This window comes from Corythoichthys intestinalis, chromosome 1 (assembly GCF_030265065.1).
Source record: "Corythoichthys intestinalis isolate RoL2023-P3 chromosome 1, ASM3026506v1, whole genome shotgun sequence".
NCBI classification, from domain to species: Eukaryota; Metazoa; Chordata; class Actinopteri; order Syngnathiformes; family Syngnathidae; genus Corythoichthys; species Corythoichthys intestinalis.
In genome coordinates, this window is record NC_080395.1 from 80,935,522 (window position 1) to 80,961,442 (window position 25,921).

At 42.9% G+C, this 25,921-nt stretch overlaps 1 protein-coding gene across 8 annotated transcripts in view; it reads right to left on the reverse strand.

Moving 5' to 3' along the window:
* The window catches only part of LOC130919347 (protein-cysteine N-palmitoyltransferase HHAT-like), a 359,144-nt gene that overhangs the window by 49,263 nt on the left and 283,960 nt on the right, over nucleotides 1-25,921 (reverse strand). For all 8 annotated transcript variants that reach the window (XM_057842015.1, XM_057841997.1, XM_057841980.1 and 5 more), the window contains one exon: nucleotides 4,258-4,408. In XM_057842015.1, coding sequence (XP_057697998.1) covers nucleotides 4,258-4,408 — 151 coding nt within the window. The remainder of the gene's footprint in view (nucleotides 1-4,257; nucleotides 4,409-25,921) is intronic.

Consider the following 25,921-nt stretch of genomic DNA (forward strand, 5'->3'; position numbering starts at 1 on the left):
GCAAGAGTGCAGTCAAGTACAAAGCGCACGCCAAATGACACTCAAAATAAGGAGATCGTGTGGTACAAATGCCGAGCCACTGGTCACGTGGCCAGAAATTGTCCGAGAAAACCGTGACGTACTTACTGCAAAAGTAACACAACAACGCAAATTGCAGACGGACCAGGCGGCGAGATGACGCACGCAAAGTCTCCGATGACACGGCGGAAAAAGAATATGCATTCGGGCTGAGTGACATGCCGATGCGGGGGCCGAACTCCAAGAACAAAGGTCTGATGGTGGATGCCGGTGCTACGTCACATATTATCACCGACGTGGCAAATATTTAGAAAAAAATTGAGAAAATATGAGAATGACAACCTAATTTATGCGTACAGTGACTCAAATTGGGCTGGTGATACCGACAATCGTAAAAGCACTACAGGCTATTGCATTGGTTTGAACAAGCAAGGACCTTTAATTTCCTGGAAAACCAAAAGACAGCCTACAGCTGCACTCTCAACTTGTGAGGATGAGTACATGGCCTTAGCTGCAACCATGCAGGAGTGCCTGTATTTAAAACAGTTGTTGTATTGTTTTGATAGACATACCTATAAGTGTATTTGTATATGAGGACAACCAGGGTACTATAGCTTTGGCCAAAAACCTGGTGCATAGACACGTGGACATAAAATACCATTTTGTGAGATCTTTGTTAAATGATGGCCAATTTCACTTGGAATATTGCCCAACCAACGAGATGGTTGCAGACGTTTTAACAAAACCTGGAACCAAGATGAAGTTGATGAAATTTGAAGCATTTATGTTTAGAGTGTGAACATGATTTATGTTCGAGATTTTGTGGTTATCTATGTTAAAGTGAACTGTTTTGAAATGTGATCAAGTGGGGGTGTTGAGTGGGATGCTCACATTGTTAATTGTCTTGATTTAATCACTATGGCAACCAAATGGCGTGTCACATGTTCAAATTAGCAAATGTATTTCACCTGTGTTGGATAAAATGCGTGTACGCCTGCTGGTGTTTGCACGACAAAGAGAAACGATCACTGCTGTGCTGGTATATCCGCTGTGCAATCAGCCTGCCAACACCATACATACGGCCGCCATACAAAGCCCTTCAAACAATGATTCAAACAGCGATATAAGCGATAAATCGAGCGCAAGGGAGGAGATCCAAGTTTTTGAAGAGTTGGAGGAAGAAGAGGAGGTTGGAATTTTATGTTGTACCTAACATGTATTATCCAGACGCTAATCAGGATTTAAACAGTGTGCCTAGACTACCTGACATGGAATGGAGACAAGACCCATCGAGATATAGGCCGTTATTATTTTCATGATTTGAAGATGCCGGCATTTGAATATAATTTTATGTTTTTGTCTATCTGATGACATTGTTTAAAAAAATAATAATCAGACTCCATGTTCATTTTGGCAGATCCGGCAGCTCTCGTGCATATAAAATAATATAAAAACGTTGGGGGGGAGAAGGAGATGAGTCGTTGATGGCTTTCTCCACTTTATTGTGGCCAAAAATAAGAAAACAAAATAATAGCGGACTGCCGCCACATTCGACCGCAAAGTTTTTCTTCTCGCTCATCTCCGTCTCGCCTCGTACTACCAGCTACTACTACTTCCAGTCCCGGCGTCTCTTAAACAGATCGTGCATAGTGTCTTGTTATGAGCTTTTTGTTGACAAAGGTATTGAACACACGACTTTGTTTCTTTATTAACACATGGAGCTAACAGTAGCTGGGGCTCTCGGCAGGAAGTGGCGTCTAATGGCGTGAGGAAATGTAGTTTTTTCACACAAGCGAACAGATTACAAAGCACCACTTCAGTGTCGTCCCGAGACTACATTTCCCATGATTCACTGCGTGACTTCAGTCGCTCGCTGATTCGCTGCGAGATTGACTCAATGCCAACACGCTCATTGTCACCTGTCAGCGGCTCTCACGAAACACAAACTGGTAGGGTATCAAGCGATCACCGTGAAAGAAACGGCAAACGGTACAAATGCAATGCAATGTTTGAAGCATGAAGGTGGAAATACATAATACAAATAAATGTGCACAAACTCATCGGCGATGTGTGTCTCTTACGGCAATGTGACCGTCAATTACCCCTTTCCCGATTGACAGTGGATTAACCCTTTCGAACAAGATCGTAGATGACGCACAATTTAAACACGCTTAGGTGCCAAGGTTCTTAAACCTGCCGCTGTCAACGCTCTGGGAGGTCGCATTTGACCGCATTCTGCCGCGGTCCTCCTTGCCAGCTGTTTGCTCATCATTCACGCTCGTTTGCATTTGATCGCTAGTCTGATACACTCTCGCTGTTTGGTGATGTCTTTTGTGTTTATTCGTTTTTGGATCGTTTTTGTTCACCACTGTAAATAAGAGCACTAAAGCAAGTAGGCGTAAGTCGCCATTTCTGTTCAACCCGTTTTCTCCTGTTTTGTTTAGCGTAAGAAGGTAGGTTAGTGGCTGTCTTTTCTTTGTTCTTTTTCATGATCAGGGTTTAGTTAGCGGGTGGGGTTCAAGTGTAGATTCCTTTTGTTTGTTGTTTTGGCCTGGACTTACCCCGAAGCCGCGCTTCATCCACATTTTGTACATATTCATTGCGAGTTGATTTGTTGTGTAAATAAATTTGTGCCACTTGTGAAATTGTGTGGCTCGTTTTATGTTACGCCCTTCGCGAGCAATCCTTGGGACGTAACACTAGCAAACACAACAACGACTATTGCCACGAGTTGGCTTTCGGCTAACGTCGCTAGGTTCTACTGTACATTCCACAACAGTTGGCAGCTCTGCTTTGAAGTCATCAGTCATCTATCCAAAAAGCACACTTACTTTTTGGCAAATCATTGATCATAAGCAGACAGGTTAAGGAATCAGGCATCTTCGAAGTGTTTGTAGCAGAGAACACTATTCGATGATGGCGTGAAATTCATTCGCTTCGTGCGAACGAAAGATGTCCATTTACGTGCCTTGCTGTCCTTTGGCCACTCATACAACTTTTCGTTTGAGTGAGAACAAAACATCGCCATACACCACCGCGGCATCTTAACGAGAAGCAATGCAACAAACAATAATGTTCTATGGCGGACTTCCCTCGCACTTCTCAGTGTGACGTAATTTCCGAAGATTGCCGAAGAAAAGCATTTTCATTGTCAAGGGCGTTGCTATGGGTTAAACAAAGAATCTGGAAGGGTTGTGTTAAAAAAAAAAAACGAAAATATGCTTATAATTGTTTAGCCATTGGTATTATTCAAAAACATGGTTGGCCAACCTTACTTCACATTACTGCTTTAAGTGCCGTTTGTCTACTTGTTCCTTGTGATGGGTTGGCAACCAATTCAGGCTGTACCCTGACTAGTGCCCGGAGTAAATGGGAGAGGCTCCAGCACCCCCAAAACTTTCGTGAAGATAAGCAGCACGGAAGATGAATGAATGAAAAATATTAACTCAATGCTATTGATGGTGATTGACTTCCAATCCATTTAAATGGTAAGGATTGGCAAATCATTTGCCGTCACTGGCACTAGCACATGATCACTCACCGCCAGCGCTCCCATTTCAAATGGAATGGATGTTTCTCGCCATCAATAGCAGCCAATGAGTTAATGTTACTGTACTTCCATTCCGCCCAAGTAAGCAGCCGATCAATGAGCACCTTGTGCAACAGCGCCGCCGACAGTGTAAAATCTGTATTGTCAAGGCTCATCAAGGCAGCTTGCAAACAGCCACTCTCTGGCACGTGCAGCATCTCTAAAGGAGATCATTGATGGAATTGTTTTCTTTGTGTGTGCATGCATCGTCGCTGTTGTGTGCTTTGCTCCATGAACCGGTCACCTTTTAGCGCAATTAAAAATGAAATGCAAAATGAGTCCTTGAGACACAGTTCATGCAAAAATGTGGTATTGTAGCAAGGCAAGTAACAAAGCAAGCAGGAGACGTGTAGTGGCTTCAATCCCTCTTTAATCTCTGTTCTTTTCTTTTACACAACATTTTAGGATGCCCTTCATTGCAATATCCAAGTGCACCCCCTAGCGTTCACTTCATTTCACAACACAACATTTTCATGTCATATAGAGGTGACCTGTCGTCGTGATTGCAGCTAATGGTGGGCGAGACAATTCAGCACAGAGGCCGTGATTGCGAAAGCATAGACGATTTAAAAAAAGCACTTGCCAGCGTTCCTCTTCAAAGATATACAGTACGCAGATGTCTAAGTGGACACTGAGTTGATGCGACTTACCGCCACATGCCGGTGAAGCTGTACATGATGCTGACGCAGCGAGGTACACCAGGAGGGACGAGCTGGTCTAATGTGGCCAGCATTGACGGAAGGCCATATATAACCAGATACTTGACAAAGAAGAACTGCACCAAGGCCAGAGCCAAACCACCTGCAGCGTGAAGGAAATAAAAAGGTGACAGAAATTATTACAACAGCACTAAGACCACCATGGTAAAATGCAACCACTGGCTGTTTACATGATTTAAACAAAAAAAATCAACTAAAAACTAAAACATTCAGTTTAAAATAAACTAAAAGTTTTTTTTACTTCATTAAATGTAACCATTTTCATGATTAAAATAATATGAATTTTGTTCAAGAAATAAATAAAAAAAGTTTTTTCTGCTACAAGACTATTTACACTTTAAAAAAAACTTTTTACTTTTAAAATTTACTTTTATATTTCATATTTACAGCACACACGCATGCGCACACACATTATATGTACATATATATGGCGGACACTCAGGTGACTTGAATTTCCCGCTCTGAGAACCCCAATTTAGCCAACTTTCAAAATTGTCCGATATGCATGTGTGATACATCATTGGAAAGCTTAAAATCTCAAAAAGAAAATTTTTGAACAGGAGGTCATTTTGAAAAAAAACAAATTTTTTTTAGACAGCAAAACCCTATCTGGAGGTGAGAGCACGCGAGAGCAGAATTACAGACGCCATGATTTTAACAGGATATTATCGCGTACTTACCTTGTTTCGATCCAAAAACTCCATGTCGCATGTATCACCGAGTGTCAAGACATAGCTGCGAATGGCCACAGCTGGATTTTTTGGGAATTTTATGGGTGAATCATGGTAACTGAACAAGGGTCGTGATGTAGAAATCGCAGACATCAAGGAGTGGTCAAGATTTTCTTTCTTGGGGCCCGCGGGGCCTTGGGTGGGGCTTGCTGTCCCTTGCCGGTGGGGTGGACGTCCCCTGGTCACCGGCGCTTGGTGTGGCGCCTGTTCGGAGTGCGGGGTGGGTGCTCGGTGGGTGGGGGTGGGGGGGGCTGTCGCGGAGGCGCCGTCGGTGGTCTGGGGCTGGGATTGATCGGGGGCCTGGCGCTTCTTCCGCCCTGCGGCCGGTGGTTCTGGTGGACGGGGCCACGCCCACGGGAGCCTGCCTCTTAACTCACGCACTTCTCACTTCGGCACTGTAAGTATTTTTCACCCTGGCACTTACATGCTCACTGGCCCCCGGACCGGCAGACGACACCCCGGCTCCGGCGGCGGGGAGGGGCGGGCGGCGGGGCGGCTGCTCCCCCAGCCGTGGCGCGCGCCCAGCCCCGCTTCGCACCCCAGCCCGACCGACCCAGCCCTTAGAGCCAATCCTTGCCCATACATTTCTCCGGGGAGAGTTGGGACGGGGCTCTACAGTCCCGGCCCGGCTCCCCCCCGTTTTTAATGCACCACACACCAAGGTTGTGGGATGGTTGGGACCTATTGGGGGGGGGGGCACCTCACGGTTGCCTCCTCGCCACAGGCCCCGCCATCCCTGCACCTTTTTTAAATGCACCACACACACCATCCCCAGGAGAGCTCCGACAAAGGGCGGTGGGACGGCCGGCTGGGCAGAAACTCCATCCTACGGTCCCACTGCCCTAAGCCAAGCTCTCCTATTTTAATGCATACATTGCACTACCCTCACCTCACATTCCCATCATGGTGCTGGGTGATGGCTGCCAGTCGGGAACCTGGCAGCCACAGTAACAGGGTGGTAGGTGGGTCCCACACTTTTTCCATATGGCGTGGCTCCTGGGGTGTGGCCTCCCTTCTGCCTGGGCTGCCGGCCGCGAAGAGTGGGTTGGGGGGTCGGGGCTCCGATCTTGCATCGCCCCGTGGCTGCTCCTGGGCGTTCTCCTGCCTCCGCCTCCCCCTCTCTTCTCTGGCTGGGCATCCGCCCTGCACTCCGTCGCGGGTCGCTGGCTGGGCGCCGGTGTATCAGCGGGGTGTCGCCTGCACCGGCGGGGGGACCCTGCCTTGCCTGGGGCTTGGTGGGCTGCTGGGGGTCCCGTGGCGTCCTGTGCCGGTTGGGGGGCTGCGGCTGTGGCTCGTGGCACAGGTGGGCGGGCGGGGTGTGGTAGGCGTGGGGTTGGTGGTGCGTCCCGGATGGTGTAAACCGGAAATACATCTCGCTGACGATAGCACCACCATATTAGTAACTAGTCTAGTTGTTCAATGTATTTCTTGTTTTGTTTGTGTATGTGTTTCTTTTCTTCTTTTGTATTTCTTTTCTTCTGTCCCCCCATAATCCCTTCCTGTTCGCTGTTTTGTCATAATAAAAAGGTATTTTGAATGATCACAATGGGAGTATGTCAGACTCTCAATGTGAAACATTAAAACTGTTCAGACCATCCGGGCACTTAAGACTTCCATTCTCTGTGTCAAACAGCCGAACAGGACAGGTTTTAAAATAAATTTTAATAAAAAGATTCTTTTTTATATATTTACCCTTTTAAACGTTTTTTTTTTTTTTTTTTTTCCCCAATTTGTCTTTGTTTGGATCGATTATTTATCAGCTAACATATCGGAGAAAATGCGACAACAAAAAAAATACAATTAAGTGATAGTTATGAGGTAGATATTCATGACTTTTTTACAGACACCATTTTTTTTTAATAGTGACATAATTTGTTTATAATGTCAAATATGAGAGTGAATAATTTTTTGGTCTTTTTTTCTTAAACGAAATATGAGACATCAATGAATGATTCTAAGCTAAAAACGACAGACATTTTGAATAATAATTATAATTACCTTAGTTTTATGGCTAGGTTGAAACAAAGCGGTAGCGCGACATCTGGAAACAGGGGTTTTCAGGGTAAAACGGACAAATTAAAAATAGTTCTGGGGCTTCACTGGGGCTTCATGTGCTATGAATCTGCTATGGCACCATATAGACATATTGTTCTATCAAACACAACAGTTGTTTTGGCTTAAAGTGCATGTGACAGGAAAAGGCATGTTTATTTCATAATACACGCGGTATTTTATGCTCCTGAATGATATGGACCGCTTGGATGTGTGTGGAAGCGGTCGCTATATTTATTCAGTTTTTTTAATCCTGCGCCATGAAAGTGAGTGACTTCCGGCTTCGGTCTTGCATCGAGGAGGAGGGCGCTGTGACGTGTACGGGTGAAGGTGTCTTCTTCACTAAACAGCCGTACTGTTGTGTATGAGGACTAAGGAATCAGCTGATTTTGCGATTAATACGTTTATTTTTCGCATCACGCCAGCCAAACGGCTGCAGAAAAATCTTGCTTTATGAGGGAGAGGCGTGTGCGCCTTTTTGGAGTTTCAAAAGGTTCCCATTCACTGTGGATATTGGCCAAGCCTTACTACTTACGAGGAAGTGAGTAAACATCTTGGCCATTTTGTATTATGTCAAATATTAATACAGCGATTACAAAGTAAACACTACAAACTTTCCTTAAATAAAGGACTACTTACGTTTGATCATTGATAGGCATATAAAAACATTAGCTGCACGTAAGCTGCACAACAACTGCAGCCGCCCTCCTCCAGGGAATGTAATTGCTCTCCGCCGGGCGGTTTGCCGATCCGCGAACACAATCGACAACCCAGTCGTCATGTCAAATAATACGGGCTAGTTATGTGTGATTTTCCGCTTACTTTGAAACATCACTCGGTTCGGGTTAGCATGTCGGATAGCTGTCATGCCTCTTGGTTTGTTTACATTCTCTGAAGCCGGGGAAGGGAAATGACATATGTCCGATTTAGGTGTCATAAAATATCGTTCGGGAGGTGCGAATGTAAAGGTGAAGTCGACATTTTTTACCATTATGGAGTAATTTTGCCATGTCGTCCTGAATAAGTGCATTTTTATTATTTCATATTCCATTTAGCACAAGACTGTTATTTGTCAGGACCATGCCATTTATTTAGCAATTGGGGAAAATACTTGGATGAAAAGAATATCCTGTAAAAATATTGAAGTAAAGAGACAGAAACAATGACATTTTGCAGCTCACTTCGTCGCGTTTTCCTTGTTGTGAATAGTTCCTCCTCGACAGGCTGACTGGTCCTTCTCAAGCCATTTATTTAGCTATTGGGGAAAAAAATACTTGAATAAAGAGAATATCCTGTAAAAATATTGGAGTAGAGAGACTGAAACAATGACATTTTGCGGCTCTCTTCGTCGCCTTTTCCTCGTTCTGAATAATTCCCCCTCAATGGGCTGAATAGTAAAACCGATGAGCCCAGTCACCCGCTGACGTTATCCACCTGTTGGGTGGATGACATCGTGATCAACCACCGGCAGATTAAAAGACTAATTTCTCGTCATCTGCGTTTTGCTAAATTGTTGTATATAGTCGAATCGTCTTAAAATATGATTCTAATTCACATAATAATGCTATTTAAGACTTTTTTTCTCCTGTCGTATGCTCTTTAAAATGCAGCAGTTTCTTTTAAAGAGGAGTGCGAGTGTTTTCAGCCATATACAGAAGGGCAAATAAGTATTTAGTCAACCTCTAATTGTGCAAGTTCTCCCACTTGAAAATATTAGAGAGGCCTGTAATTGTCAACATGGGTAAACCTCAATCATGAGAGACAAAATGTGGGAAAAAAAAACTGAAAATCACATTGTTTGATTTTTAAACAATTTATTTGCAAATCATGGTGGAAAGTAAGTATTTGGTCTATACCAAAAGTTCATCTCAATACTTTGTTATGTACCCTTTGTTGGCAATAACAGAGGCCAAACGTTTTCTGTAACTCTTCACAAGCTTTTCACACACTGTTGCTGGTATTTTGGCCCATTCCTCCATGCAGATCTCCTCTAGAGCAGTGATATTTTGGGGCTGTCATTGGGCAACACAGACTTTCAACTCCCTCTGCAGATTTTCTATGGGGTTGAGACCTGGAGACTGGCGAGGCCACTCCAGGACCTTGAAATGCTTCTTACGAAGCCACTCCTTTGTTGCCCTGGCTGTGTGTTTGGGATCATTGCCATGCTGAAAGACCCAGCCACGTCTCAACCTCAATGGCCTTGCTGATGGAAGGAGATTTTCACTCAAAATCTCTCGATACATGGCCCCATTCATTCTTTCCTTTACACAGATCAGTCATCCTGCGCGATATTCCCATCGCAAGCACGTGCGATTGTTTTTATTTTTTTTAATCCACATACGCCTTGCTTTCTGCTCTGCGCACAGCTTCACACCTTCCCTCTCCCAGCCCATTGTTCCTCTCTGTCACTGCTCCACTTGCTTATTAAAGTTAACAATGGCTTTGATCTGGCCAAAGAAGCAGACTTCACACGGGCATCTGTCAATCATCGTTTAACTTGTTAAACAGTTTCCGCAAGGAAGCCGCGTTGGAATGAATGTGTCTGTGTGTGTGTTCTCGTTTTTATATCCTGGTGGGGTCCACAACCTGAAATATGACTCACCCCGTGGGGACCAATTTTCCCCGTAGAATATGACCTGTAGACCCATTTGGTGCAAAAAAAAAAAAACATGGACCCCATGAGGTTGATGTTCACACTTTTTCCACACACTCCGTGTGTAACACAGCGCCCCGATAGGCCCAAGTCCCTACTGCAAGTGTGTGTATTTGCACCGTGGGGACCATTTTTTCAGGTTTGTGTATCTGAAAGTATAGTCATAAGTAATAACATAGTAATAGTGATTTTTATTTGAAAAACTGGAAATATGTTAGCGTGAATATGTTTTATGTTTTTATCAAATAAAGTTGGTTAAAATTAATAAGATATTCTAGAATGTCACTATTTAAGTGTAATAGTATCTTTTGGTGATTCTAAAGGGGGTATTACTTTTCATTGTGGTTTTATGAACAATTGCCTGGATCCAAGACCAAATAAATGGTCATTTATTTTCATCATGGCCTTTTCACCACACCCTCACTTATAGTAAACAATAAAATAACTGAAAAAGTTCCCTAATAAATATATACTCACCAGCCACTTTATTAGGTACACCTGTCCAACTGCTCGTTAACACTTGATTTCTAATCAGCCAATCACATGGCGGCAACTCAGTGCATTTAGGCATGTAGACATGGTTTAAGACAATCTCCTGCAGTTCAAACCGAGCATCAGTATGGGGAAGCAAGGTGATTTCAGTGACTTTGAACATGGCATGGTTGTTGGTGCCAGAAGGCCTGGTCTGAGTATTTCAGAAACTGATGATCTACTGGGATTTTCACGCACAACCATCCCTAGGGTTTACAGAGAACGGTCCGAAAAAGAAAAAATATCCAGTGAGCGGCAGTTCTGTGGGCGGAAATGCCTTGTTGCTGCCAGAGGTCAGAGGAGAATGGCCAGACTGGTTCGAGCTGATAGAAAGGCAACAGTGACTCAAATAACCAACCGTTACAACCAAGGTAGGCAGAAGAGCATCTCTGAACGCACAGTACGTCGAACTTTGAGGCAGATGGGCTACAGCAGCAGAAGACAATGCCAGGTCCCACTCCTTTCAGCTAAGAACAGGAAACTGAGGCTACAATTTGCACAAGCTCATCGAAATTGGACAATAAAAGATTGGAAAAACGTTGCCTGGTCTGATGAGTCTCGATTTCTGCTGCGACATTCAGATGGTAGGGTCAGAATTTGGCGTCAACAACATGAAAGCATGGATCCATCCTGCCTTGTATCAACGGTTCAGGCTGGTGGTGGTGGTGTAATGGTGTGGGGAATATTTTCTTGGCACTCTTTGGGCCCCTTGGTACCAATTGAGCATTGTTGGAACGCCACAGCCTACCTGAGTATTGTTGCTGACCATGTCCATCCCTTTATGACCACAATGTACCCAACTTCTGATGGCTATTTTCAGCAGGATAATGCGCCATATCATAAAGCTGGAATCATCTCAGACTGGTTTCTTGAACATGACAATGAGTTCAGTGTACTCAAATGGCCTCCACAGTCACCAGATCTCAATCCAATAGAGCATCTTTGGGATGTGGTGGAACGGGAGATTCGCATCATGGATGTGCTGCCGACAAATCTGCACCAACTGTGTGATGCCATCAAGTCAATATGGACCAAACTCTCTGAGGAATGCTTCCAGCACCTTGTTGAATCTATGCCACGAAGAATTGAGGCAGTTCTGAAGGCAAAAGGGGGTCCAAACCGTTACTAGCAAGGTGTACCTAATAAAGTGGCTGGAGAGTGTATATTGGCTATGTAATTGACCCTCAGTTCTGTTTTAAGACTAGATGAAACAATCCCTTGAGTGAACATATTACCTGAGGCATGAGTGGTTACAATAACTAGATCAAGGTTGCTGTGGTGTATGTCCATGGTGGGAGGGTGGTGGTGGGGGTGGGGTGGGGTGGGGGGGTGTTAAGCGTCATTGAGGTCATCAGGTGGGCACCCTCCTTACTCAGTGTTTTGATGATAGGCCCACAACGCCTCCAGAAGGCACATTGGCAACATCTGGCAGGCAAACATTGGCTTTCCATCCACGTATCTCCACATCAGCTGCCAGCTCGGCGCACTTAAGGCTATGGCATTCGAAGGCCTCCGCAACAACAGTCTCCCAGGGAAGGGTGAGCTCTATGATTTAAACAGTGTGAAGTGAGGAGGAGGAGAGCACAACATCCGGCCTGAGGTTTGTTGCATCGCTCTCCGATGGGAAGCATAGCCTGTGGTTCAGATCTGCTACTATTTTCCAGTCTCTTCCCCCTCTTAGTTGGCCAACGTCCGGTTTTTGGCTTTTGGTTGGCTTTGTTACTTCTGCAATAAACTGTCCTGCAGGTGTAGGCTGGGCTGATGGATGGGCGAGGGCAATGTTACTTGTCTGCTGAGTCTCCACAGTAGCTGCCAGGCACTTGAGGACGTGGTTGTGCCGCCAGGTGTAACGGCCTTGTGACAAGCTTGTCTTACAGCCTACTATAATGTGCTTCAAGTTTGCGGGGGATAGACAGAGAGGGCATGTAGGGTCTTCTCTGTACCACTGGTTGAGGTTTGAGGGGGAGGGTAACACATCATACATAACACGTAAGATAAACCTGATGTGAAATGCTTCCATTCCCAACCGTTCTCTCCCAGAGAACTTTCTCCTCTCAACTTCCTCCCATTTCATCCAGTGTACATGCTTGGATTGTGAAACAGCCTTAGCGTACCCCATTGCCTGTTCTTGCCGATGCACCCTTCTGCCAAGATAGCCTGCACTCTCCAAGGCCTCCTCTCCCTTGTTGCATAAGGCCAACTACAGTATGTCTCTATGCCTAAGGTCTGACTTCACCTGCCGAACAGCTGCAATTGGCACCCTTTTCCTTCCAGTCACTAGGGAAGGAGCCGTTTGGGCCATGCAAGAGTCATGGGTTCCGTCAGAGTCAATTCTAACCTTACTTTGAAACATTAGAATTCCTCAACAAGGCTGGAAATTGGAAGCTCCAGAATGCCTCTTCCATAGAGCCAAATGCTACTAAAGCATCTGGGGAGTCACAGCCACTTCTTGGCAAAAGAGTTGACCAATCTCTCCAGTTTTTTTCAAATTTTGAGGTTGGGACCTCATAGATCGTAAGAGGCCACATCAGCCTGCTTAGCCTAAGCTGGTCCACTTGTTCCGTGTCCCTGAGGGTAGCATCGCACCAGCGTCCAAGGCTCTTGGCTTTTGTGACACTGTTGGTATGGGTTTATCACCCAAATAGAACTGGTGTTCAGATAGTTTCCCCTTAATGACTGATATGCTTCTGGATTTGCCTGGCTTTATTTTAATGTGGGCCCACTGGAAATGATCATTCATTTCCAACATGGCTGTTTTACCACACTCTCACTCAGTCAACAATAAAATAATAAACAAAGTTCCCTAATAAAAATATATTGGCTCTGTAATTGACCACCTCATTACAACTGAACACCGAACATTTCTTCAAAATGACAAGTCCCATCTCTCTCTGTAAGCTCTGCCAACTTCAGGTTGTCAGTGCTTTCTAAACATGTTTCTTCGAATCAGTCCTCCCAGTCCACGTCCTCACCTGGTTTGGTTCGCTATATCTCAGTAATTAAGACTCTCAATATGATCATTACAATCAGCAATCAAGTCATAGGTCATGAGCACAAGTCACCAGCATTTACAAAAAGTTATTTATTGAAATGGCACCCAGATATCAGCAAACGACTCACAAATCCTGCATCCTCCCTTTTCACGTCGTGCCAGTCCGATGTGATGCAGGCTTGTGTTCTAACACCAGGGAGAGTGTTGTGAGCCTTAAGTTTCCAAAAGATCCCATTCACTGTGAAAAATGGGCGAGACAAGTCTGACTTTTGTTTGTGCTTATGACACAGGGAGAGAGGGTGACAGGGGGAGTGATTGGGAGAAACGCCCCTCCCCCATTTAGAACCCAAGTGGTGTTCCATTATTGGACTTCTGCGCTCTTTGCTGATTGTCCATAATGAACACCATGTTCATGCATAAGGGTGTCTATATGTGCACTAGGCACCACGAACAGCCTAGGATGTGGTTGGATGATTGACGTTGTAGTCCGGTCATCGGACTTGCGGCCGCATTTCTTGGACACTCGGGTGAAGAAAGGGGCAGAGATGTCAGCCGATCACCACCTAGTGTTGAATTGACTCCAATGGTGGGGGAGAATGGCGGTCTGGCCCAGCAGACCCACACGTTCCAGTAGACCTTCGGCAATGTCCAGGGAGAGACTGGGGACATTGACTCCGGGTGGACCGTGTTCCACGCCTCAATTGCCGAGGTGGCCAACCAGAGCTGTGGCCGTAAAGTAGTCATTGCCTGTTGTGGCGGAAATCCCTGGACCAGTTGGTGGGCACCAGAAGAAGGAGCCCTATTGGGCCTTTTTGGCCTGTGGAACTCTTAACACATCTTATGGGTACCGGCGGCTCTGGTGGTCACTGGGGAAAAACCCCGGGCACGGGAGGAGTCTGGCAAGGCCATAGAGAACGACTTCTATATGGCTTCGAATGAAATTGCTTGCTGCTATGACTTCTGTGTAGAGACATTGTTGTGTCCGCAAGGCACATTTTTAGACAGTTTTAGACAGATATTTAGATAGTTGAATACCTGGGGATTGTGGGATGTATGAGGGTGGAGTTTTGGTGCATGAGTGACTGTGTTGTGAGCATGTGTGGCACACGGAAGTAAAAGAGCTTGGGTTCGTTTGTGCTCATACCCTAACACAACAGACACCTCCAATGAGGTGGTTCTAGCTCAGGTTAATCGTATGCTCTTGGACTTGTGCTATCTGCTAGCCATCTTGTTTAGATTTCAGCCAGTTCAATTATGTCTCTACATGAGGTGCTAATTCCCTATGTTGAAGCAACAATACCAAGGAATTTATCAGAGTACTGAAAAGTACAGCAATGGCAAAAAAAAAAGAAAAAAAAATAGGAGTGAATACAAAAAAAACTTTATGTGCCATTGAAAATAAATGGGAAATTTTGGTTATTAGAAATGAATGGGAAAGGTTTTGGTAAATTTTGGCGGAACCGTACATTTTTGGAAAAAACTAACTTCATGTGCCTTGACTTCCTGACATTTTTTATGTATGCTTATAGGGATCGGATAAAAACTGTAAATAATAATAATAAGAGAGTTTGGAATTTCACTAGTAGTTGCGTTTGCATAACATTCAATGCAGCAATCATTGTTGCATTGCATGTAATGCAAATGCAACCACAATTATACATTCCAATTTACAACATTTAACATTAACTTATTAATTGCTCGAGATGGTGATAGATTTCCAATCCATTTGAATTGGGAGGGTTAGCCAGGAACGATTTTGAAGTCACCAATTTTTTGGGGTTTGATGGACCCTACCTAGAATGTGTTCAAATGCATGTGAAAAGTATAAGCTGACAGTGTTGAGTATCGGTCAAATATTCATTGGTAATAAATAAATATATATTTATATACACAGTATATTTGGATTCAAAAAAGTTATGCCAGTGCCAGAGATTTTGAGACACCGTGACCATTCCCATCCCCCATCGAGTGAACACGCCAAGGCCTATTTGACACACATTTTGTGAGATTGAAGGACCTCGCCCTGACCTTGTCGATAATTGAACTTCCCATCCCCCATGGAGTGAAGACACCGAGGTCTATTTGACACACCTTTCCTGAGATTTTTGGACAACGCCCTGACCATGCCGATAATTGGACTTCCCATCCCCCATCGAGTGAACACGCCGAGGCCTATTTGACACACATTTCCTGAGATTGAAAGACCCCGCCCTGACCTTGCCGATAATCGGACTTCCCATCCCCCATCGAGTGAAGACACCGAGGTCTATTTGACACACATTTCCTGAGATTTATGGACCCCGCCCTGACCATGCCAATAATTGGACTTCCCGTCCCCCATCGAGTGAACACGCTGAGGCCAATTTGACACACCTTTCCTGAGATTTTTGGACTCCGCCCTGACCATGCAGACAACTGGACTTCCCTTCCCCCATCGAGTGAAGACACCGAGACCTATTTGACACACCTTTCCTGAGATTTTTGGACCCCGCCCTGACCATGCCGATAACTAGACTTCCCCTCCCCCATTGAGTGTAGACACAGGGGCAGGGGATAAATCAACCCAAAAAATTCAAAAATTAGAAAATTATTACAACTACTACAGTGTTGGTGCATAGGGTCGTTTGAGGGATATTTTGTATTGGTAGTTGGTACCTATTATGAAATAAACCCCCACCCCACTTTTCCCCCCTCTTATCCTTAAAAATAAAATCACATCTTACGAGAGCACATTGATTCACCTGTCAGATATCGCACAATTCTTCATAATGCATTGTGGCTCCTGGTTGACTGCAAGCCCACCACTAAAATCTCCAAGGAGACGATCATATTCAACACACCATCAGACAAGCAAACAGTGGTGGAGGCTGATATGAAGATGGTGCAAGTGCTACAGAGTTTCATGGTGGAATGCAGGTGTGGCTGAAAAAGCACTGGACATGTGCCTCAAGTCGGTGGCTCCTGTGTATGCCTACAAACCTTGGAACCACGAAAAAGGCAAAGCAGCAAAGGCAGGTGTCCAGTGTGGTGTGTTCCTACAAAGACAGCAAGTTTGAGTGTCTATATAGGGCAGCAAGCAGTCTAACATACCGCTTTGGCACTTGTGAGTTCCTGAGCCAGAACCACGGAAAAAGCTTCTACCCATACTCAGCTCAGGGAATTCTACAACAGACTGTTCCAAACGGACTATCCTGTCAGCGAACAGGCTAGTAACATTCATTACACCCCTCTGCACAACACTGGTATCGAGAGACAACGTGGCAAGTTGGACTACAGGCTGAAGAAGTAAGACCTACTGACTGTGTTCAGTGTGCCTATCATTTTACAGAGGAGCCATGATCTTAGGAATAGATAGATTCCATCTTTCAAAAGTTTTAAGGCAGCACCCCAGGCAAAAAGAGAGGTTGAACTCAACTGGAGTAAACTTATGAAGGCGAAATTCGAGAGTGGGGCAGACCAGAAACGGAAGAAGAAACATGACATGCTGGACACACTGAAATCTAGAGGTGGCCCTTTCACTGACAGTGGGGAAGTGGAGAAATTCCTTGCAGATGAAAGTGTGAACAACAATGAAAAGCTCCTATCTTCAGGATCCAGGTGACACTGGCCAGTGGGAAGAGAAGGATGAAAATCGCACAGGAGTTTGAAGATGCTCTCAAGGCATACCTGGACAAAAGGAGTGACCAAACCACACTGGAAATGCAAAATTACAAGATGCCTTGTAAGGCTGGTATCTGGACAGGAATGACCGAATAACATAGGAAAAATGTGATGTGCTACTTAAGTTCAAGTTCTTTCCTTGTCAATGTGACTGAATAAAAATATTAAACTATTTGCATTTGGTATTTTGTTCTTCGACACCTGAGGACATCAGTATCTACTTCCCTGGACCTGCTGCAGTTTGCATACAAGCCAAACATTGGTATGGAGGAATTTTCCCTTATCTATAGGTCGCTGTCCCATCTGGAGAGGCAGGGAAGCACTGTCAGAGTGATGTTTTCTGCCTTCACCAGTGCTTTCAACACCATCCAGCCCTGCCTCCTTAGGGATAAGCTGCTGGCGATGCAGCTGCGCTCTTACATTGCAGCATGGATTTTGGACTACCTCACTGGCCGGCACCAGTATGTCAGACTGGGATGACTGTACGTCTGGTACAGTAATAAGTAATACTAGAGTGCCTTAGGGTACAGTTTTGGCGTCATTCCTTTTCACCCTCTACATCGCTGACTTCCGGTTCAACTGGTTTCTGCCATCTTCAAAAGTTCTCAGATGATTCCTCTATTGTTGGATGTACAACGGATGAGGATGAGGATGAGTACAGGGAACTGGTGGTGGACTATAGGAGGAACAGGAGGTTCCCAGCCCCAGTTGTCTTCCATGGGGAGGTGGTTCAGAGGGTGGACTCATACCAGTACCTGGGGTCCACATTAATAATAAACAGGATTGGTCTCACAACACTGACACTCTCTTTAGGAAGGGACAGAGCAGGCTATTCTTTCTGAGGAGACTGAGACCATTCAACGTCTGTGGTAGGATCTTGAAAAGTTTTTACCGGTCTGTGACGGCCATCGCTTTGTTTTTGCGCTGTAGTGTGTTGGGGAAGCGGGGTCAAGGCAGGTGAGGTGGGCAGAATCAGTAAACTGGTGAGGAAGGCCCACTCTGTGGTAGGGCTTGAGTTGGAAAGTCTGGAGACTCTGGCTGAGAGGAGGATGACCCCTCCCACCCACTCCATGACGAGCTGCGGCAAATGGGCTGCTCTTTCAGTCAGCGATTTATACCACCTAGTTGCAGAACTGAGCGCTATATGCGTTCCTTTGTGCCCACTGCCATCAGACTATATAACAGCAGAGGTCTGTGCTCACAATAAAGTGTACATTAAGCATAAGAACAATGACAGTTACTCGTTTTTTGTGTTTTGTTTCTGTCAAAGTGCCGATCTGCAGTCATGTTAGATTCAATTTGAGCTTTAGTTAAGGTAATTTGTATATTTCTGTTTTTTTGTATATTATTTTTTTTCTATTTTTTATATTGTTATTATAGTTTGTCTAAATGTTATACATTCTATTGTACACAGTCTGAGGTGCTACAATGCCTAAATTTCCCCTATGAGGGATTAATAAAGTCTTATCTTATTTGAAATAAAAAATCTATCAAGGATTCCAAATTCGTTTACTCTTTTAGTATTAACAGACTGTAAGAATAGTAAATGCATACAAAGGGCGGAACAGCCCCAAAAAATGCTGTTTTTGTGTGTGTTTTTTTTTATCTTGAAGATAAGAGTTAGTTTGAGGTGAAACAGTGTTGTTTATTAATACCCAAATGGTTTGAAAGTATTTATTCAATAGTATATTGACAAACAGTAAGTTTATTGCTTATGCATACCAGGCAGAATGTGCGGAAAATGCCACTTTTTCGGTCCTTTTTTTCAATTTCAAGAAGTGTGTGTGTGTGGGGGGGTATTTACAAGATCCAGAGTTACTTTTGGTTTCAAAGTTCTTGTATTGATAGTGTTAATCAAGTCCCAAATGAGTGTGGTGAAATTTAACACTGAAGCCTATTTGACACACATTTCCTGAGATTTTTGGACCCCGTTCTGACCATGCCGATAATTGGAGTTCCCCTCCCCCCATTGAGTGGAGACACTGAGGCCTATATGACACACCTTTCCTGAGATTTTTGGACCCCGCCCTGTCCATGAATATAACTGGACATCCCCTCCCCCACTCACAAACATTGCCAAAAATGAGAGGAGGTAACTCATAACAGAGAGGAGCAAAGAAAAGGAGGGAAAAGACTGAAAACTCTGTAAGCATATCAATTTTAGCATTGTATACTGTAGTTGTAGTTAGGTTGGACATGAAACAGAATTACTTATATAGAGTGACATGTCTCTTGTAATATGCTTTATGCACCACATAGTCAGGTGTCACCAAGCTAGGTTGCTACTGTGAATTTAACAAAGTTGCAGTCCTGCAGACCCTACTTATATTCAGTGCATTGTTTTTTGGTATTACTACTTCTTTGCAGGCCTTCAGGCTTTATAAGCAGCTGTGAAGATATATGTTTAGACATTGACTGAAATGAAACACACTTTTCCTGACATTTTTGTCCCCATCCAGACTATCCAAAACACCTTTTGACTTCCCCTACCCCACTCACAATGAGAGGAAGACGCACACAAAAAGTTTTAAAAGGAGTGAAAACTCGATAAGTATACAATAATGCAGGTAATACTCCAAAAACTACAATATCCTAGAAAGTTAGTTGTACTTCTGCAATTCAAATATACAGGTGAATTTGACATACTAAATGAATGAATAAAACGCAAATATTTATACTACATACCCATATATATATATGTTTTTGGTATTTTTCTGATCAGGTCTTATTGCTTAAAAAAAATATCTTGATATTCAAATTTTTTGGGTAGTACCTGTAGTTAGGTTGGACAGAGACTTTCTTGATACTCATACATTTATTTATTTATTTATTTATTTGCATGAATTAGGCTTTACCTTTACTAGCTGCAATGAAGAAACATTTTAGTTTAGTGGAATGAAAATCACAAGTGAATGATTACACATTAGAATGTTCTATCATTTCATTGGTTTTATTTCATCAACATCTTAGTATGTACAATAAAAGATCAAGGGGGTCTAGGCTTAAAGCATTCCTGATTTTAAAAAATTAAATTAATTTAAAAATAATAATAAAATACCAGTCAGGAATTTGATTTGTCACACACACAAAGTTGGTCTGCAGTGAAATGCTGTGCATAGAAAAAGGACAGGTTTAACCATCAGTAGTGGTGTATCATGGTGAGAATAATGCAAATGATATGTATCATCCATATGCATATACTCCACGTGGAATTAAAAAAAAAAAAAAAAATCAGTGACTTTGTAAAATAAAAATGGAGTCAATAGTAATATATTTTTATGTGGGAGACAGAACTCACAAAATGCTAGCTGCATTGAGGGTCACAAAAGGCAGGTGGATGCTTTGAAGGACCAAACACAGGTATGGTTGGACCACAGTAATTTCTTGCTGTGTAAGTTGTAACATTCTGATACAATTTGCTACTTAAAAAGGGTAAAAATAAAACATAGCCAAAGCTTGCTTCTATGCACTAGGGACATCTTTCCTCAATCTTCGACACAATCCCTTCAACGCTCACAAATTCTGACACGAACAAGTTGTCAGAGATAGCAACATAATGAGGAAGTATATCTGACAAACCAATTTTGTTTCACTTTTAATTTATGAGATCAACGAATTGGAGCTCATTGTAATTTTAGAGATTGAAATTTGACATCAGACGCCTGATACTGAAGAATTTATCCACTTTTACACTGATCACACGTTACATTGTAGCTGTAATGTAGCATAGGTCTATTATGTACTAGTATATGGCGGAAAACACTCAGGTGACTTGAACTTCCGCTCTGAGACCCCCAATTTGGCCAAATTTCAAAATCTTCCGATATGCAAGTGTGATACATTATTGGAAAGCTTAAAATCTTTCTGGTGGAAGAAAATTTTTGAACAGGAGGGCATTTAAAAAAAAAAAAAAGAAAAAAAGCTTTTTTTTTTAAACAGCAAAACCCTATCTGGAGGTGAGAGCACGCGGGAGCAGGATTACAGACGCCATGACTTTAACGAGATATCGCGTACTAACTTTGTTTCGATCCAAAACTCCATGTAGCATGTATCAATGATTGTCAAGACACAGCTGTGAATGGCCACAGCTGGATTTTTGGGGGATTTTATGGGTGAAACATATTTATATAACAAGGGTCGCGATGCAGAAAACGCAGACATCAAGCAGCGGTTGAGATTTTCTTTTTCATATATTTATCCTTTTAAAGGTTTTTTTTTTTTTTTTCAATTTTTCGTTGTTTGGATCGATTATTTATTATGTAACATATCGGAGAACAGACACCATTTTTTTATTGTGACGTAATTTGTTTAAAAGTTTAAGATATGCGAGTGAATAATTTTAATGTCATTTTTTAACGAAATATTAGATATCAATTATTGAGTTGAAACTAAAAATCACAGACATTTTGAATAATAAATATAATTACCTTCGTTGTATGGCTGGGTTGAAACAAAAGCTTTTGCACAACGTCTGTAAACGGGGGTTTCCAGGGTAAAACGGACAAATTAAAAATAGTTCGGGGGCTTAATGCACCACAAGTCTGCTATGACTGCATATAGACACATTGTTCTATCAAACACAAGAGTTGTTTTGGCTTAAAGTACAGCAATTTCTTTTAAAGAGGAGTGCAAGAGCAGAAACTGCTTTTTCAGTCTTGTCTGTGTTTTCCGCCATTTATATTTTCGTGTTTTTTAAAGACAATAATTTTTAAAGCTTTAAAGTTATAGCCCTCCCATATAACTGTTTTTCCCAACAGGAGAAAACAGTTGAGTCTGTAGGAATTATTGATGGAGACATTGGAAACACCAAGATGGTGCCCCCCCCAGCTTGCCGAAGTAGCCCTGCTACCTTTGTATATGACCGACAGTGTTTTAGTAAGTTGGCATGATTATTGTTGGCCGGTGACCTTTTTTTATTTTTTTTATTTTTTTAACATCCATCAGTCCTTATACATACAGTATCTGGGTTAAAAGAGAACCATACCAGAAGCGGTTTGCTTAGAACGGAGACTGGATTGATGATAAAATATGCAACAACTTAAATCAGACAGACGCTGTTTTGGATTAACAGGTTCCTAGTAGAATATAACTTTATTTTGAGGGGCATAGTGATAGCAAATAAATAGAAGTTAAGTAACTTTTCCTCCAATATTTAACAGTGTATTAAATTTTATGTGGGTATCTTACGTTCCCCCCAGGAGAATATAATGGAGTCTGTGGGAATTACAGAGGAAGGCATTGAAGACACTACTCCAGCACCCCAGCCTGACGAACCACCTGTGCCACCATTGGATATAAGCAACAATCTTTTAGTAAGTTATCACGATGTCGATTAGATTTAGCCAGTGGATTATTATTTTTTTTAAAAAATTGACATCCATTATTCCTTGCACTTATCCGGGTTAAAATAGAACTATACCAGAGGTGGTTTGCTTAGAGCAGAGTCTGCATTGAAAATAAACTCTGCAACACTTTAGACAGACACTGGTTTGGATGAACAGGTTCCTGGTAAAATGTAACTTTATTTGGAGGGGCATAGTGATATCAAGAGAACAGGAGTTAAGTAACTTTTCCCCAGATATTTAACATGCATTGTATCAAAATGTATTAGGGTATCTTACTAAAGAAGGCACTGGAAACATCACTCTAGCAACCCAGCCTGATGTTGCTGTGACACCTTTGGATATGCCCGACAGTGTTTATGTAAGTTGGCATAATTCTACCAGGTCGCATAACACTACACTCATTCACTTAAATCATAAGGCAATCTTTTTGTAAACTTGGTTAAAAGAAATGATTATTTGTCTCCCAATTAATCTATCTACTATTGTAACGATTAGACAAGGGGTCTGCAACCTTAGATACTCAAAGACCCTTGGATTGTCGGGGAGCAGAGTAGTCTCCGGTTTGAGTGAATGCTGGCTTGAGTGTCGCTGCTCCCCTGATATCTAATGGAATTTCTAACTCAAATATTGACTTTTGTGACGATCATTCTGCCCAATTGTTGCTGCTCTCTGGGTATTTTACACTGGCAGCACATCATCACGTTTTCCACATTTGTCTGGCTTATTTTTTTTTTTTGCCAACATGTGATGCTGCGGCTTTCGTGCGACGACCTGGCTGGCTGTTGTTTAGACCCCTTTTCTGAGCCGGTATGTGAATCAACTGGTTGGCTGTGTTGTCACTATTCTTCTGGGTTGTCCTGTTCTTTCAAACCAACCTCTCAACATCCCCGCTCCAATAATTGGCTGCTGAGCTCTTGAAACTTTGCCTCAACTCGGCAGCTCCATTAACTGTTTGGCAGCTCTCCCCTGATGGACAATACTACTAACGGCTTCACCAAAGACACTGTCACAATGCACACTGTCAACAATCCTTAACCTTAAGGACAATGAGATGGACACATTGGCGAATTTCCTTGGTCATGACATCAGAGTCCATAGGCAGTACTACAGACTGCCAGAGGGAACACTTCAGCTGGCAAAAGTTAGCAAAATACTCATTGCCCTAGAGCAAGGCCGTCTATCTGACTTTAAGGGAATGACAATGGACCAAATCCAAATAGATCCAATGGTAAGTTAAAAACACAACAAGTACTACAGGTACTACCCGAAAAATTTGAATACCAGGTTGTTTTTTTAAGCGACAAGACCTGAAAAAAATACAAAGTAATAAAAACAGAAATTTACTGTTTTGCATATTATTCGTTCATTTAATGTCAAATTCACCTTTTAAGGTCAATTGCAGAGATACAAGTAAACTTTTCAGGATATCCTATTCTTCTGGGTTGTACCTGTATATTTCTTTAATTTTGTTGTTCCTGTATTTCCAGAGGAAGTTAATGAGTTAACAGTGGAAAATGATGATGCATCAGGCTCAGAGAGAGATGCGGAGAACGATTTGTCTTTTTGCCCCCCTGTGCTTGGTGAGCTTTTACCTAATAATACTTCAGGTCCAAGCTAACCCTTGGCATTTTTTTAAATTCTTCTGTTCATGCCTATATTTATTTGTTTACTCCGCCCATGGTTCTTACCCTATATTTTGAAAAGGATAAGCTGTATTGAAACGTGTATATATATTATATATATTCAGGCATGAAAATGGGACAGGGGTTAAAAAGGTGAGTAGGGTGTGGAGGAAATATGTTCCGGCGTTCTGCCAAAATGTCCTCCATCGGCAAAACGTCCTACATGAGGCGAATTTGAAAATTTAAATTTTTCACATAAGGCTTATTATTCAAGTTAGCGGGGGTTTAATTAGTTGAAGGAGTTGATTTCAACCACCATTGACTCGCGCTAGCTAAGCCACTCCGGAGCCCTGAAACTAACAAATAACATGCAAACTGCACAGAATTTGTTCAAATCAACTCCAACGACTAATTAAACCCCGGCTAACTCAAAGAGTAAGCCTAATGTAAAAAATTCTGAACTTCCCCTTTAAAATAAAGACCATTGAATATGGCAATTAAAATGTTGTCTATAAAAGTTTTAGAGCAATAAAACAAACAACAAAAATGAATGAAAGGAACAAGAATCGTTCAAAGTATTTAATAATGGGTCCAAATTATTTTTCAAACAGATCATGTGACTATAGCACCTTAGAGACAGCCGTTTGCTTTACTTAGCCAAAACTACAGCTGAGGAGGCAAGATGAATATTTAGAATTTCTTTAAACCTAAGCTTTCAAAACCTTCAACAACAACTGAGCTTGAACCGAGGATTGAGCACGAGCAGTATCCAAAAGTCCTGGCTGTCTTGTTGCCTGTTGTGCTGTAATTCCAAGTGGTGCTTGAATTGGATGCTTTTAGCGGTCGACAGTCTTTTTGAGCCAGCGCAAAGTTCGCAGCGCCCGGAGATATTTTTGTCATCTTTACAGGACAAAAATGTGAAGTACAGTGATACCTCAGCTCACGAACGCTTAAGCTCACGAACTTTTCGCCTCAAGAACATTAAATTCCCGAGCATATAGTCTCTGCTGACGAACTAGTTTTCGGCGGACGAACCAAACCACGCGGTCGAACAGCGCCACGGTTGCCTGGTACACCAGACTCAACGCTGTTCCAGCTATTGAGTCTGGCCACCATTCAAGCGGATACAATTTCCAGGGCGGAGCAAGCCACAGCAAACAGACAGCGGAGTGGACCAATCAGCGACGGGCAGACGTGACGTTAGTAAACTGACGAAGGAAGGACGAGGGACTTGCGCGCGGAAGTAAACATACGAAGAGAGCGGAGTTTATTCAACATGGCTAGCGCGAGACAGACTGTTGTCAATGACTCGTGTCGATGTGTTTTTGGTCATTTAAAACTGATTTTACCGTGGATTGGAACATATTCTCGGCTCTCCCGTTGACCATCTGTGTTGTGGAGACGACTTTTGACGCGCAAGAGTGACGTTGCTCGTTAAGAACACGTCACGCAAATAAACGAATCTAAATTGTCGATTGATTTTGTACCTGCTCGAGAGGCCGTTAATGGGACGGTTCCCAGACTATTTCTCTAAGTGTTTGAAAAATACAGGGAGAATAGTCTGGCAGAGCCAGGCAAGCACCACGGTGGCGGCCACGAGAAGCTGACGCACGCTTATGGCGTCCCAGTTCGTCCCCTCCCTCCCTCCCCTCCCTCCCGCCTCCTCCCACTCCATTCCATCAAGCCATCAACTACCATCACAAAGGTAAATGAAACGACTTTATTATACAGTACAGTTTATTTCTTTAATTACAATACAATAGCAGATTTATTATACATAAAATAGGGTATATTTTTGTGTAGTTTTAAGGCTTATTTAGTAGAAAATTATGTTTTATGGGGACTTGGGAACGGATTATTCTCATTTTAATGGTTTCTTATGGGAAATAAATGTTCGGAAGACGAACTTTTCGCCTTACACACACTTTCTGGGAACCAATTATGTTCGTGAGCTGAGGCATCACTGTACTGGCTGTGTTTCCAGTGTGCAAATGCAGCCGTAGTATATC